The 16,010-nt window shown below is 42.7% G+C and overlaps 1 protein-coding gene across 1 annotated transcript in view; it reads right to left on the bottom strand.

Annotated features, from left to right (window-relative positions):
- Positions 1-14,971, bottom strand: part of LOC109907412 (G protein-activated inward rectifier potassium channel 4) — a 28,057-nt gene extending 13,086 nt beyond the window's left edge. Inside the window, exons 1-3 of the mRNA XM_020505359.2 lie at positions 14,737-14,971; positions 14,457-14,589; positions 42-189 (exon numbers count right to left, since the gene is read on the bottom strand). Coding sequence (XP_020360948.1) covers positions 42-131 — 90 coding nt within the window. The 5' untranslated portion in view covers positions 132-189; positions 14,457-14,589; positions 14,737-14,971. The remainder of the gene's footprint in view (positions 1-41; positions 190-14,456; positions 14,590-14,736) is intronic.
- Positions 14,972-16,010: the final 1,039 nt, after the last annotated feature.

Raw genomic sequence — 16,010 nt, 5'->3', positions numbered from 1 at the left:
GTTATTGCTAAATTGATCAGTTCCATCAAAACTTCCGTCACCTTGTTTTTGGTATTATCCCATCTTGGTTTTGACAGCTTTTGGTCCTGTTTCTCCACATCCTGTCCAAAACGCCCTTTGAAGCAATTCATGGCCTCGAAGCGATGGGCCACAGTCGCTGTTTCTGGCCCCAAACAGTACGCTTTCTAGCTGGAAAACATAAAAGCATATTTACATGAAAGATTATTCAAAGTCCACTGTGTAGCGGACTAGCAACAAACCTGTGACATTTCACGTCAAACTGAAATGAGGTGTGGTGTTTTTTTAGTAACACCAGAAATCCATCATAAAATATAAAAGAGCCAACGCAAGCTTTTATGAACAGCTCTCCATATCAACTCATTATTGCTGTTCACCTCTGTCAGCCTGGACAGGCAAGGTTCAGAGACATGGTTCCTTTCTGCCATTGATCGGCAACAGCAGACACCCTCAAGCCAAATAGAGAACACGCCAGTAATTCATTATGCTCAGAACCACTTCACAGTTTTAATTCCCATCTTCCTACATGCACACTGGGGCACAAACACTGGCACGCACACACGCACACAACGACTGAACTTCAGATGGGTTGTAGCCTACTGGAGATGTAGATTGCATGATCAGCAACCTAAGACTTATCTCAGTTAGTTGCACTGCGACTTGCAATGTCTGCCACCAGCAAAACAAAACAACTCAGCTTCCTCATTTGTCGTTATGTAGATTTGAGGGAGTATAACAGATGTAATGTGAGAGGGAGTGAGCTTCAGGGTTACTCAGATAGTCCAAGGATACTGCTCCATGGCCATGTGCTCCTTTGTATTGACAGGAGTTCAAAACTCCTAGTTCCAGTCTCCTGTGGTCAGTGTGGGGGGGCAGGGGAGGGGACAGGGCAGAAAGCCACACTCTCTCTCCCTCAGCAACACTCTCACAATCTCACTGACCTCATGTCAGCTCGTTGCACTGCTGTTGTTATAAAGGTCTACAAGCAGCGTTTAAGATAAACTAATGACAAGAGTGAGTATGCGTGTCCGTGTGTGTACGTATGTGTGTACCATTGTAGGCTCCTCAGAGGAGGAAGGGGAGGAGCATCTTACTAAGTGAATTTCAGAAAAATTTTAAATAATGAAACATTAAAAAAGGTATCCTTTTAGACAAAACTATTCTAAATATATTCACGTCACCAAATACCTGATTAAAACACACTATTTTGCAATGAAGGGCTACAGTTGTCTCAACAACACACTTTAGGCTATTACTATGTTGTAGCCAGAGGACAGCTATTCCCCATCTTCCTCTGGCAACATTGACTTCAATACAAAACCTAGGAGGCTCAAAGGCCTCACCCCCCTTCCATAGACCTACATGGTAATTATGACCACTTCCGGAGGACATCCTCCAACCAATCAACACTTTTGCAATATGAACAGACATGTTGTCCATCAAATCATAGGATTAGGATCAGAGAACGAACCTAGTGTGTTGTATCGGGGTTGTGCCACAGAGCATTATGGGGGTTCTATGTGTTGAGAATCTTGGTGAGTTGGTGACATATTGGATAGAGATTGACAGTGAAGAGTAATAGTTGAGCATTTTTAGGATATTATTCCATTCAAATTCGTTTTTTCAAACTACAGGAGATAGAGGAGGTAGATAATATGTTGTTTTCTTGGTTTTAGAACTTTATTTTTGTGTGGAGTTAGTGCAATTTATTTCAATTTGCCTTGCTAACTTTAGTAGCAAGTACTAACATCGCTCCCGAGTGGTGCAGTGGTCTAAGGCATGTCAGTGCTAGAGGCGTCACTACAGACCCTGGTTCGATACTGGGCTGTATCACAACCGGCCGTGATTCAGGGGGTCATATGGCGGCGCACAATTGTCCCAGCGTTGTCTGGGTTAGATTTGGCCGGGGTAGACCGTCATTGTGTTGGGCCAGGGATTGAAAGGTTGCTGGATCAAATCCCCGAGCTGACAAGAAAAAAATCTGCCCCTGAACAAGGCAGTTAAACCACTGTTCCCCGGTAGGCCGTCATTGTAAATATGAATTGTTCTTAATTAATTTGCCTAGTTAAAAAAAGGTGAAATATATATATATCTTTTTTTAATGAAAATACTCTGATCCGGTATTTAGGCTATTTATCAAAGAATACACATAATCACTCCGGACAGGCACAAGCAAAAACTCATTACATAAATGTTTCAGCAGCCTAGGCTACACCTAAACATTAGAGATTTTACATGCTGTATGGGATGAAAATTTGATTTTTTTTCAGTCTGATCAACTGTAGGCTACTAATAATAGCAGGTGCATACAGCCTTATGCGCCCTGTCCATCTGGTCAGGGTTAACAAATTGGTAATGTTATGTATATATAGCCTATTTGTTTGTCAGAAGAAAATGTGAATGTGATCAAATTTGATTTATATTCAAACTTGGGCTGGCTATGCTGCCTATACCTTTTCAATCCAAAATGATTAACTGGAATTAATCAATCAACATAATAGTGATGACATAGACTGTGAGTTAATTTTTAATTAACCAAAAAATTAGGCCTACAGTTGCAAACATGCATAAAGAAAAGGTCAGCTGTCACGTCCTGACCTTAGTTCCTTTTTTTATGTCTCTATTTTAGGTTGGTCAGGGCGTGAGTTGGGGTGGACATTCTATCTTTTGTTCTATGTTTGTATTTCCATGTGTATGGCCTGGTATGGTTCCCAATAAGAGGCAGCTGTCAATCATTGTCTCTGATTGAGAACCATACTTAGGCAGCCTTTTTCACCCTTGAGTTGTGGGTAGTTGCTTTCTGTCTCTGTACCAGACAGGACTGTTTCGTTTGTGCTAGTGTAATTAAAAGATCATGAACACGTACCACGCTGCACCCTGGTCCTCTCCTTCTTCCACCAACGACAACCGTTACATCAGCCCTGTGAGTTCTATTGTCTATCAGTTGTTGTTTCTGTGTCTAGTCTAAGTATAATTAATATGAACAAGTATAAGGTTGCTGCAGTTTGACAGGGTTTTCTTCATGAGTTTTTAAAAAAACCATGTGACCTGATTAGAAAAACTGGTCCTATCATAGCCCATATAAAACCTTTTTACAATAGTCCTGTAGCTCAGCCTGGTCTCATAGACCAGATGTAATCACTGTCATACCCTATAGGGTCCAGGCCCCAGGGAGAACAATTTTTACAAGGGCTTTATTCAGGAATGTTTCTTGGGCTACTTTGTGTCAAATGGGCGAGATGCACAGTCTGTGTTTGACTTTGTGAATTCATGTAGAAACTTGTTGTCCAAACCTACGATGGCGCAGCTGTAATGGAATGTATATGCTATTTACAGCTAAGTCCCCTCCTGTACCCTGATTAAGAGGTGATGACCTCTCCACTAACATTGCCAACTCTTTCCTGACATGAACTGAAGCCACGTCTCATGTGCCCACTCATCCACTGGCACATTGAATGTTTTCTCTCCAAGCACTGAGTAGCCCTGTCAATTTTCTCTCATTACTGTATGTAGAGTCAATCACATACACAAAAACAATCACATTATTAAACATCAATGATTTTACTCATTGCATGGACTATCTCATTCTTAGCTATTTTGTCTAACTGTGTAGTGTATTGTGTTTTTTTGACTTCCCAGTCAAATCCTGTCCTGCCCTGAGTGGAAGAGTTGAGCTCTTCTCCAACACCATCCATCCATGATGAGCCTGTCCTGCACTGAAGGCTATGAACACCTCAACCCCTGTCCTGCACTGAAGTCAAGCCTCTGAACACCTCAACCCCTGTCCTGCACTGAAGGCTATGAACACCTCAACCCCTGTCCTGCACTGAAGGCTATGAACACCTCAACCCCTGTCCTGCACTGAAGTCAAGCCTCTGAACACCTCAACCCCTGTCCGGCACTGAAGGCTATGAACACATCAACCCCTGTCCGGCACTGAGTCTATGAACACCTCAACCCCTGTCCTGCACTGAAGTCAAGCCTCTGATCAACTCATGCCTCATACACTCATTCAATCACTGCTGTGATCACTTTCCAACAGAGTGGAAGTAGCCCTCTCATTCCCACCTTTCTCAATTGTTCTCTCTCAGTTCAGCAGTGTCGTAGCTTAAAACATTTTTACAGGGCACAGAGCTTCTGGAACAAACACCCAACACTTGAAATAAATAGATCTTAATTATAGAGTAGAGTGGCAAAGTAATGGTCACATTGAAGGTGAATGCTCAAGTCATCTTTCTTTTGAGCCAGACTGCCCCCGTTCTATAAACTACCAGCCAGCATTTATAATTGACAAATAATTCATCATTACCAACACCACCTACTCTCAGCATATTTCCCCCTATGACCCCTATTTGACAGCCGAGATTCATTAAGTCCCTGAGTTTAGATGTTGAGATGAAAACATTCTCTGCCACACACACACTCCCGATTAAACCTCTTTGAAGTTATACGCTTAAAATGATCAGCCTCCATTCCCCATGCTCTGTCCAGTGGTAGAACACTGGCAGTAGGTGTGGGTGTGATGAGGAGTTGCCTGTTAGTCAGCAGCAAATGTGTGAAAGCTGAAAGCCATATTAATGATGCAGGTCTCTGTGGGGTACGTGGGGGGAGGACAGCAAGAGACACATTAGCCAAGGACTGGCAGGGGAGGGAGAGCAAGGGAATGAGGGAGGGGGACAAGAAAACAAACAGAGAGAACGAAGTAGATAAAGAGATATAGGAAGAAAAACAAATGAGGAGTGAAAATGAGAAGGAAAGAGAGTAAGGAGTAGTGTTGGACAGGGCAAAAGGCAAGGATGATAGTGTTGATTGGCGAGCAGATCAGTCGAGTAGAGGGTTTCAGGAAGGGAGATAATGAGAGAGACAGTAAAGAATAGTTTAATAGGGCCAGAAAGAGAGATTGAGAGAAGGGGTTAATGGTTTGAAAGGAAATGACAGGTGTGGTTGGAAAGGTCAGAGAAGAGAGGCTAGAGGGAAGATGATGACTGGTTGTAGAGGCTGGAGCAGCCAGGTGTGAAGTGAATCGGTGAGTGCTAGGCCTAGTGTTGACACCAGTACCACTACTGCTAGTAGCAGTGTGTGTGTTTTTACAGGCTTCTCTCCAAGTTTGCATTCTGATCACAGTAGATTCCCCAGAGGCTCAGTCAACCAACATGGCTTAATCCTAAAGACAGGACTGACCTCAGTTCAGAGTAGCCAGGCAGCATCTGCTTCCTCAGCACAGCTCCACTGGCACAGCATGTTACAGCACTAATGCCACCCAGAATAAAGAATAGTTCTGTCAGGGATAAGGGATGGAGGCCAGCCTTCTGGGATGAAATGTCATGTCACCAGTATGAGGAAAAGATGAAGTCTCATTCTCTGTGTCGCCTATGTGAGAATCTTGTCATGAGCACCAGTGATTCTCTACTTTTTTCTTATTATTTTCGCACTCCATTTATCACTCTCCCCTGCTCCTCAGTCTCTTTCCCTAGTCACTTTTCTCATTTCATCTGGGTTCCCATTTTGGCTCAGGATGATGAGGGTATAATGGCCTCATTGAAGACTAATGCTTTATAATGATGAAATGACCTGTCCAGCACAAACTGAGAGCCACAGACAGACAGAGAGACCGACAGACTTGCCAGGACAGAGAGAGGATGCTTGAGCTCACTCCCCTCAGCCATTAAATTACATAGCCAAAGAGAACAGCGGTTGGGAGAGAGAATGGGTAGACGGGAATTAAAGAATACTACCAGAAATAAGATGTGAAAAGAAAGAGAATGGAGTGGAGATAATTAGGAAGTGGTGAGGCTGAAACGAGAGCCAGGCAGACTCACTGCATTCCCACTTCACACTGTAGTCTACACACCATCTTTAAAGGCTTTGTACCACACTTAAACACTCTGCCCTTGAGAGAACTTCCTCTTAGGAGGGCAGAGAATTAGTTGTAATGGCTATTTTTATTTTAAAACAGCTTCTGTAGGTAGCATCATTAGATATGAGCATAATGATTTACATGGCTAGACATGATCTTAAATGTCCCTATTTGGTTCTCTATTGCTCCTCTATTATTCCTCAAGCAAGAGGGGAGGCCGATGACATCACAGATTCCCATTAGACCAACTCCTTGAATGCCCTACTCCTTGAAGTTTGCAGTTTTGTCTAAAAAACACAATTCTTTTACCCCTTAGTGTGTGTACTTTACAGTTTTTATACTTGAGATTTTTCAACAGTTAAAGTTAGCTGGAGGACGTCTTTAACTAATTTTAAATCAAATCCAATTAGATTTGTCACATGCGCCGACTACAACAGGTGTAGACCCTACCGTGAAATGCTTACTTACAAGCTATTAACCAACAATACAGTTTTAAGAAAATAGAATTAAGAAAATATTTATTAAATAAACTAAAGTAAAAAAATATATATAACAATAACGCGGCTATATACAGGTGGTACCGGTGCCGAGTCAATGTGCGGGGGGGGGTACAGGTTAGTCGAGGTAATTTGTACAGTAGGGGTAAAGTGACCATGAATAGATAATAAACCGTGAGTAGCAGTAGCATAAAAACAAAGGGGGGTCAAAGCAAACAGTCTGCTGTTCTCTCTGCCGTGCGGTAGAGAAGAACAGCCTATTTTTTTCATAGGTATATATTTAAAAATATTTACCAGGCAAGACAGTTAAGAACAAATTCTTGTTTACAATGACGGCCTACCCCAGCAAAACCTGGACGACGCTCGGCCAATTGTGCTGCCCTATGGGACTCCCAATCATAGCCGGATGTGATGCAGCCTGGATTTGAACCAGGGACTGCAGTGACACCTCTTGCACTGAGATGCAGCGCCTTAGACCGCTGCGCCACTCTATGACTTGGGTGACTGGAGTCTTTAACCATTTTTTGGGCCTTCCTCTGACACCGCCTAGTATATACGTCCTGGATGGCAGGAAGTTTGGCCCCAGTGAGGTACTGAGCTGTACGCACTACCTTCTGTAGCTCCTTACGGACAGATGCCGAGCAGTTGCCATACAAGGCGGTGATACAACCAGATGCTCTCGATGGTGCAGCTGTCAAACTTTTTGTAGATCTGGGGACCCATGCCAAAGTTTTTAAGTCTCATGAGGGTGAAAGGTTGTTGTCGTGCCCTCTTCACAACTTTTTTGGTATGTTTGGACCATGATAGTTTGTTGGTGATGTGGACACCAAGGAATTTGAAACTCTCGACCCACTCCACTACAGCCCTGTCGATGTGAATGGGGGCATGCTAGACCCTCCTTTTCTTGTAGTCCACAATCATCTCCTTTGTTTTGCTCACGTTGAGGGAGAGGTTGTTGTCCTGGCACCACACTGCCAGGTCTCTGACCTCCTCCCTATAGGCTGTCTCATCGTTGTCGGTAATCAGGCCTACCACCGTTGTGTCATCAGCAAATATGATGACGGTGTTGGAGTCATGCTTGGCCACGCAGTCGTGGGTGAACAGGGAGTACAGGAGGGGACTAAGCACGCACCCCTGAGGGGCCCCCGTGTTGAGGATCAGCGTGGCAGATGTGTTGTTGCCTACTCTTACCACCTGGAGGGTGGGTCGTCAGGAAGTCCAGGATCCAGTTGCAGAGGGATGTGTTTAGTACCAGGGTCCTTAGCTTAGTGATGAGCTTTGTGGGCACTATGGTGTTGAACACTGAGCTGTAGTCAATGAATAGTATTCTCACATAGGTGAACATTTTGTCCAGGTGGGAAAGGGCAGTGTGGAGTGTGATTGAGATTGGGTCATCTGTGGATCTATTGGGGCGGTATGCGATTTGGAGTCGGTCTACGGTTTTCAGGATGATGGTATTGATGTGAGCCATGACCAGCCTTTCAAAGCACTTTATGGCTATAGACGTGTGTGCTACGGGGTGGTAGTCATTTAGGCAGATTACCTTCGCTTTCTTGGGCACAGCAACTATGGTGGTCGACTTGAAACATGTAGATATTACTGACTCAGTCAGAGAGAGGTTGAAAATGTCAGTGAAGACACTTGCCAGTTGGTCCGTGCATGCTCTGAGTACACATCCTGGTAATCCCTCTGGCACGGTGGCCTTGTGAATGTTGACCTGTTTAAAGGTCTTGGTGACATCAGTTACGGAGATCTTGATCACAAAGTCACCCGGAACAGCTGGTGCTCTCATGGGTGCTTCAGTGTTGCTTTCCTCGAAGTGAGCATAAAAAGCATTTAGCCCGTCTGGTAGGCTCCCCTCACTGGGCAGTTCAAGGCTGGGTTTCCCTTGTAGTCCTGCCACATCGTACGAGCATCAGAGCCGGTGTCATAGGAGTCAATCTTAGTCCTGTATTGATGCTTTGCCTGTTTGATGGTTCGCCTGAGGGCATAGCGGGATTTCTTTAAGCGTTCGGATTAGTGTCCCACTCCTTGAAAGTGTCAGCTTTAGCCTTTAGCTTGGTGCGGATGTTGCCTGTAAACCATAGCTGCTGATTGGGATATGTACATATGTACATGCGGTCACTGTAGGGACGACGTTGTCGATGCACTTATTGATGAAGCCGGTGACTGAGGCGGTATACTCCTCAATGCCATTGGATGAACATATTCCAATCTGTGCTAGCAAAACAGTCCTGTACAATAGCATCCGCGTCATCTGATCACTTCCGTATTGAGCGAGTCACTGGTACTTCTTGCTTTAGGTTTTGCTTGTAAGCAGGAATCAGGAGGATAGAATTATGGTCAGATTTTCCAAATGGAGGGCGAGGGAGAGCTTTGTACTCTGTGTGGAGTAAAGCTGGTCTACAGTTTTTTTCCCTATGTTTGCACATGTGACATGTTGGTAGAAATGAGGTGAAATGGATTTAAGCTTGCCGGCATTTAAATCATCAGCCACTACGAGCGCCGCTTCTGGATGAGAATTTTCTTGTTTGCTATTGGCCTTACAGCTCATTGAGTGCTAATGCCGGTTTGTGGTGGTAAATAGACAGCTACGAAAAGCTACGAAATATAGATGAAAACTCTCTTGGTAGATAGTGTGCTCTACAGCTTATCATGAGGTACTATACCTCAGGCGAGCAACACCTCGAGACTACCTTAATATTAGACATCGCGCACCAGCTGTTATTGACTGCCTGGTGATGCCACCAGGCACACCAAAACTCCCTCCCACCAAAACAGGCTGACATTTCAGGCTGTCTATTCAAACAGCTGTTAAGCTGAATGTGCATGATCATTATTTTCACAATTTCAGTATTATTCCAACCTCTTAGTGTGGAAATATATATAAAACACAGGAAAGTACAGTTTTGACTGCACTGGGCCTTTAATGAGACTTTCTGGCTATGATTTAAGCATGTATCACATTAAGCCTTTGTCTCATATACAGTACCAGTCAAAAGTTTGGACACCTACTCACTCAATGGTTTTTCTTTATTTTTGACTATTTTCTACATTGTAGAATAATAGTGAAGACATCAAAATTATGAAATAACACATGGAATCATGTAGTAACCAAAAAAAGTGTTAAAGAAATCTAAATATATTTTAGAATCTTAAAGGAGCCACCTTTGCCTTAATGACAGCTTTTCACACTCTTGGCATTCTCTCAACCAGCTTTATGAGGAATGTTTTTCCAACAGTCTTGAAGGAGTTCCCACATATGCTGAGCACTTGTTAGTTGCTTTTCCTTCACTCTGTGGTCCAACTCATTCCAAACCATCTCAATTGGGTTGAGGTCAGGTGATTGTGGAGGCCAGGTCATCTGATGCAGCACTCCATTACTTTGCTTGATCAAATAGTCCTTATACAGTCTGGAGGTGTGTTTTCAGTCATTGTCCTGTTGAAAAACAAATGATAGTCCCGCTAAGCGCAAACTAGATGGGATGGCGTATCGCTGCAGAATGCTGTAGTAGCGATGCTGGTTAAGTGTGACTTGAATTCTAAATAAATCACAGATTGTGTCACCAGCAAAGCACCCTCACACCTCCTCCTCCATGCTTCACGGTGGGAACCACACATGCGGAGCTCATCCGTTCACCTATTCTGTGTCTCACAAAGAGACAGCAGTTGGAACCAAAAATCACAAATTTGGACTCATCAGAACAAAGGACAGATTTCCACAGGTCTAATGTCCATTGCACGTGTTTCTTGGACAAGCAAGTCTCTTCTTACTATTGCTGTCCTTTAGTAGTAGTGGTTTATTTGCAGCAATTCGACCATGAAGGCCTGATTCAAGCAGTCTCCTCGGCACAGTTGATGTTGAGATGTGTCTGTTACTTGAACTCTATGAAGCATTTATTTGGACTGCAATCTGAGATGCAGTTAACTCTAATGAACTTATCCTCTGCAGCAGAGGTAACTTGGGGTCTTCCTTTTCTGTGGCGGTCCTCATGAGAGCCAGTTTAATCATAGCGCTTGATGGTTTTTGCAACTGCACTTCAAGAAACTTTCAAAGTTCTTTAAATTTTCCTGACTTTTTGGTTACTACATGATTCCATATGTGTTATTTCATAGTTTTGATGTCTTCGCTATTATTCTACAATATAGAAAAGAAAAATAAAGAAAAACCCTGGAATAAGTACGTGTGTCCAAACTTTTAACTGGTGCTGTAATGATTTTCTTCCTTTGAAGGAGAGGACCAAAGCGCAGCGTGGTAAGTGTCCATGGTATTTATTTAAACACATAAACTGAACACTCCATACAAAAACAATAAACGTAACGTGAATAACCAAAACCGAAAACAGTACCGTGTGGTGTAAAACACAGACACGGAAACAATCACTCACAAAAACACAGTGAAACCCAGGCTACCTAAGTATGATTCTCAATCAGAGACAACTAACGACACCTGCCTCTGATTGAGAACCATACTAGGCCGAACACAGAAAAACAATCTAGACACACAAAACATAGAATGCCCACCCAGCTCACGTCCTGACCAACTAAAACAAGGAAAACACAAAATAACTATGGTCAGAACGTGACAGGTGCTGTACATCATTACTGATGAATACTGACAGTAAAGCCCCCCTGGGTGTTACATATTTCAAATATACATACTGCAACATACATTTGCTTCTCCATAAAAGGCCAACAGACCATGATTCAACCCGCTCCATACATCTGCCATTGACAGTAGTGCGTGACACACTGACAAATTTAGGGTTACAAAAGTCCTGGAACTTTCAATAAATTCCCTGGTTTTCCCGAAATCTTGGTCGGAGGATTCCCGGAATCAGGAAAGAATAAACAGGAAATCCAAAATCCTCCAACATGGATTTCTGGAAAACTAGGGAATTTATTGAAAGTTCCCAGAATTTTGCAACCCTAGTCACAGTCACATCATGGTAGATTGGCTTTAGTTTGGACTGAGGGGCAGAGGGAGTCAGGTTCCGTGCAGCGGGTCTCCAGGGGCTTTGCTCAACATCTTTGGCCTCCTCAAATATACCGCACGCCCCCTTGTTATTGTCCCAGGGCATGGGATGTAATGGTCGGCTACAAATGCACTGCAGAGAATACTAATAAGGGATGTTTTTTTTTGTTCAGGAAGATGGTTGATACCTGAGAGTGATTTACTGCTCTAGAATTGGCACTTGTTTCAAACCCACTACGGGAGCTTCTTTTACAATAAACAATCCTGGTGTTCCCTTGGGTAAATAAGCACGGTACCGTGGGAGGTCCTGCCGCTTCCCGCGTTTAGTATCTTTAATCAAAGCCTCAGGTTAGGTTCTGTCCTGTTTTAGTCTACACTTCCTCCGCACACAGAATACAAATTGACAGAATTAAATGGTATAAACTTATTTGCTCTTCACAGCGATTGTGTCGTAAACCACTTCTGACATTCATTTGAGGGCAATTTGAAAGTGAAAAGGACAACTCAATACGTGATCCTCTCCTCCGCCAACGCACGGTACTCTGCTGAGTGCGGCTGATAATGGGCTGTGGTGGCTGAGCGTGAGCAGTAAGCTGGAGCAGCACCTCTGTATTCTTAATCAAATCACTGTCATTGCCAACACTTATAGCCCCTAATATTCTCCCCATCTTTCTCCCTCACTGCCTCGTTTCCACCACAATGAACTCACATTGACAAGTTCAGGCAGATGAGGGATACAAGCAAACCCTTTAATTTATGTTAGGGAAATAGAATGCCAGCCAGCGATAGGTTGAATGATGATGGGATAAGGAGGTGGGAGAGAGAGAATGTTTAAACCTTGAACGGAACAAATGTTCTCTCTGTGAACCGTATAGGTTAAGTTTAGAATCACAAAAAATGTATGCCGAGATTTGTAGTTAACAGCATTTATGGGAAAGTAAATATGAAAAATATATTATGAGGTTACGGCTGTTGGTGTACTGAACCATGTCCAAAGCCAAACCTGGCAGGCTGACATGGTTAGAGTCAGATGCTTCATGCCCCTGACATGGTAATAGTCAGAGGAGTCATGCCCATAGTGGACACAGTGGCACGTGGCCCTCGGATCACATTCTTTTCAATCTTTTACCCAGATTTTAGCAGAGACGCAGAGAAGCATATTTTGTTTCTTTAAAAAAATAACCCCCAGTCAGGAAGATACAGTTTAAGACATATGCTTAGAATATGCAGGAAAATGTATTTAAAATAGAATTAAGCATAATGATTATGACTCTAGATTGCAGGAAAAAGCTGGTTTAGGTGTTTGAAAAATGAAAAATTCTCCAACTGGTGTTAACATAATATTATAAACCGGATAGTTTGGCTCCAGGATGCTGATTGGCTGAAAGTGGTATGACAAAAAATGTATTTTTACTGTTCTAATAACGTTGGTAACCAGTTTCTAATAGTAATAAGGCACCTCAGGGTTTGTGGTATATGGCAACTCCGCATTGCGTCATGCGTAAGAACAGCCCTTAGCCATGGTATATTGGCCATATACCACACACCCTCATGCCTTATTGCTTAATTATACCATGGCATTGTTGAATACTTGTTTCTGATTGGCTTGAAGGGCATCCTAGAGCGTGCATTATTTCCCTATAACGCACAGTACATTTCTACGGTAGAATTCAATGGCTATAGTTCATTCTTACATATTCTATGTTTGAGCTGCTTTGAAAGCAAAGGATGAAACGAAAACATTATTGACATTGTTGAATTGGATTTTCATAATGGCAAGCTAGGGTTAGCTAAACTAGCAAGTCTGTTTGTTTGGTCACCATGGCAACTACTGTAGCTATCTAGTAAACTTGCTAGCTACTTCAGTGGATGGTGAAGGGATAATAAACTCTGAAAATAATCCAACTCCACAGAAGGTCAGTTCCACTTTCCACATCCTTCATTATTTTCCATAGAACGCATAGCCCCTCAATTGATTACCCCTTAGGTGTAGGCATGCATGCCAAGTAATTTAATTAAATTAGCAATAGAATACAAATCACAATGCTGTAAAACAAAGACACAAAACAAATTGATTGGAAAGGTATACCTCCCTAGAATAAAACAGAGGCTATTTCTGCATTGGCCAGAACATTGAACACACAGCGCCCAGGGCATAGTCGCAGTTGACTGTTAGTTCTGGAATGATTATTTATTCAGAATGTGAATCGTTGATGACGAACAGCAGCAAGGCGCGTTAATAATGGGGTAAGAAATAATGCACGAATACTTCATGCTGTGCAGTTGGGAAGAGTGGGGCTGTTTAAAATTGTAGCTTACAAGTGGGTACTGGGTAGGCTAAAGAATTGGACAAGCTGTCAAAATTCTAGTCGAGCGTGAAACGCGTTGGAGCATAAGAGGAACATATGGGCACGTTTTCACTCACTTGCAGAAAGACAACATGAAAACAGGGCGATAACGCAACACACCAAAAGCCGCCGAGAGAATAAAAACGGGAGGGGAGACCGGAGACGAGAGAGAGAGCGGGGAAGAGAGTGAAAGAAAGAGCGTAGACAAATTGGGGATGGATGAATGAGGATAAGAAAATAAATACACTATAAATGAACAATGTATTACAATGTTTTAAATTGTTCATTGGCGTCAACATTGCATCTGTAATTAGTCAAATTTTATACCCAAATTTAAGTGGATTTCTTTCGCAATAATTTGTTAAAATGTTTTATGCTTCTAGTTGCCTACTAGTTACTGTTCAAATGTATTCATTTTAAGAGCCTAACTGATTGACATGGTTAGGTTAGCTCACATTACCCGCTGATTTGAATTAAAACCACAAAAAATGGAAACCTCAATAAACGAATTTGTCCGCATGTTGAATTTATCTAGTTTAATAGACACATAGCTTAACAACTCGGCGTCATAAAGGCTACGCAAAACTGAAGCAAATAAAGTTTGCAACCCCTAACAGACCCGAGCATACATGAACCCAGTTTGGTTGCCTAATAGCCTTGTCTATTCAGTCATATAGGCTACTACGGACATATATACAGCGTTGGCAGGGTTACTACTGTATTAAGCATTTAATAATTATGTAGTTAATAAAATACCTCACCTCGGTTCTACAACAGTGCTTGGTTCGACACGTCTGCACGAGCTCTGACCAGTACCTGTTAAAGGTAGGTTACATCAAACACGACCACCGAGCGCGTCGCCAGTGCGTGTCCACATATCAACACATCTTATTCCTGTAAATTGACAGAAAACGGAATTGATACAAATAATAAGTTGCATTTACTATCGCTATAGTAGTTTGGAATGAACACGTCTGGTTATTTTGGCTCGGTGGTTATCCATGAGTGGGGCAAGGCATCCTCTGTTTGCGTTGTGCTTACCTTCTTTCCGAACTGGATTTGAGAGTCCCATGATCGCTGCCATAGCAGATCAGGTGGCGGTTTTAAAACAGTAGGTAAGACCACTACAGTAAACTGCCACTTGTTTTGTTCCTCCTGTAGCCCCGCCTGGTCTCATAGACTAGACGTAACAGCCAGCTGTAGCCTACAGTTCATTGTGCGCCAAGGAACGGACTAGACTTGCCACTCCTACGCGTAATGCAAAACTCCCCTCCCCCTCATCCGCCCCCTGTACTTTACAGACTACTAAGCTTTTCTCATTATGTACGATCTAATATATGTGCTTCCGTGCTGTGTTCAGTGCTCAGTATGATAACATTACTAGTCGGCTTTGACTGCTCTCTGCAGTGGCATCAGTAGTCCCATTTGATTCCGTGCAAATCATTCCCTCTGATCTACTTTCATTAATAAGAGTAATCATTTTTTTCTCAGCGGGAATGCTAAGATTACCTTCTGAAAAATGGTAGACAATAAGAAATGCAGAGGTAGGTGACTGCATGACCTATCTATGAGTCATTATAAGATACAATGTAATGTATCAGCCATTAATGCAGAGGTGTGAGGCACTCCGAGTGTGAGGCACTCTTGCATGATGAAAAACCTTGGCTGAGACCAAAAACTTGCTTTAACTCCCCAAGCTAATGACTATCCACTGGGCACAGCACAGACCTCAGTTCAACTTCTAGTTTTGATTTACATTTGGTTGAGCTGTCAACTAACCTGAATTCAACTTGAAGTCAACAAAAAAAGGTCACCATGTCATTAGATTTGTGTTAAACGTTGGGTGAAAAAATTAAGAAATTCCCTTACTTTGATTACCTTTTTCAAATCCATTCAGTTTTCCACATTATTCACCGTAATCACATAGAATTTGTCTGTTGAAATGAAGTGGAAACAATGTTGATTCAACCAGTTTTTGCCCAGTGGGTACGGCTATAGTTCAGTGGGCTAACCCGTCTTCTGACACACAGATGGCCTGCGATGACTGTGGAGAGGAGGTGGTTCAAGGGGGGTTAAGGGGAGTGTAGGAAGTTTGCTTGACTACATTGTCACATAACTATATCTAAAATCTCAAAGTTAATTTTAGCTCCCTGAGCGGATGCCTTGGGCTTTAGTTAACTGAGCTCAAATAGTCTCTGAAGTTGCACAGACACCCTGGGTCAATACTGTCAGATTCACCTGTCTATCATGTAAAACATGGAACATACTGTATTTAAACTATTATGTAAAAAATGAGTAAGTGGCTGGGGAAAGAA

This window comes from Oncorhynchus kisutch, linkage group LG2 (genome assembly GCF_002021735.2).
Source record: "Oncorhynchus kisutch isolate 150728-3 linkage group LG2, Okis_V2, whole genome shotgun sequence".
NCBI lineage: Eukaryota > Metazoa > Chordata > Actinopteri > Salmoniformes > Salmonidae > Oncorhynchus > Oncorhynchus kisutch.
This window is presented reverse-complemented; position numbering and strand designations above follow the sequence as displayed.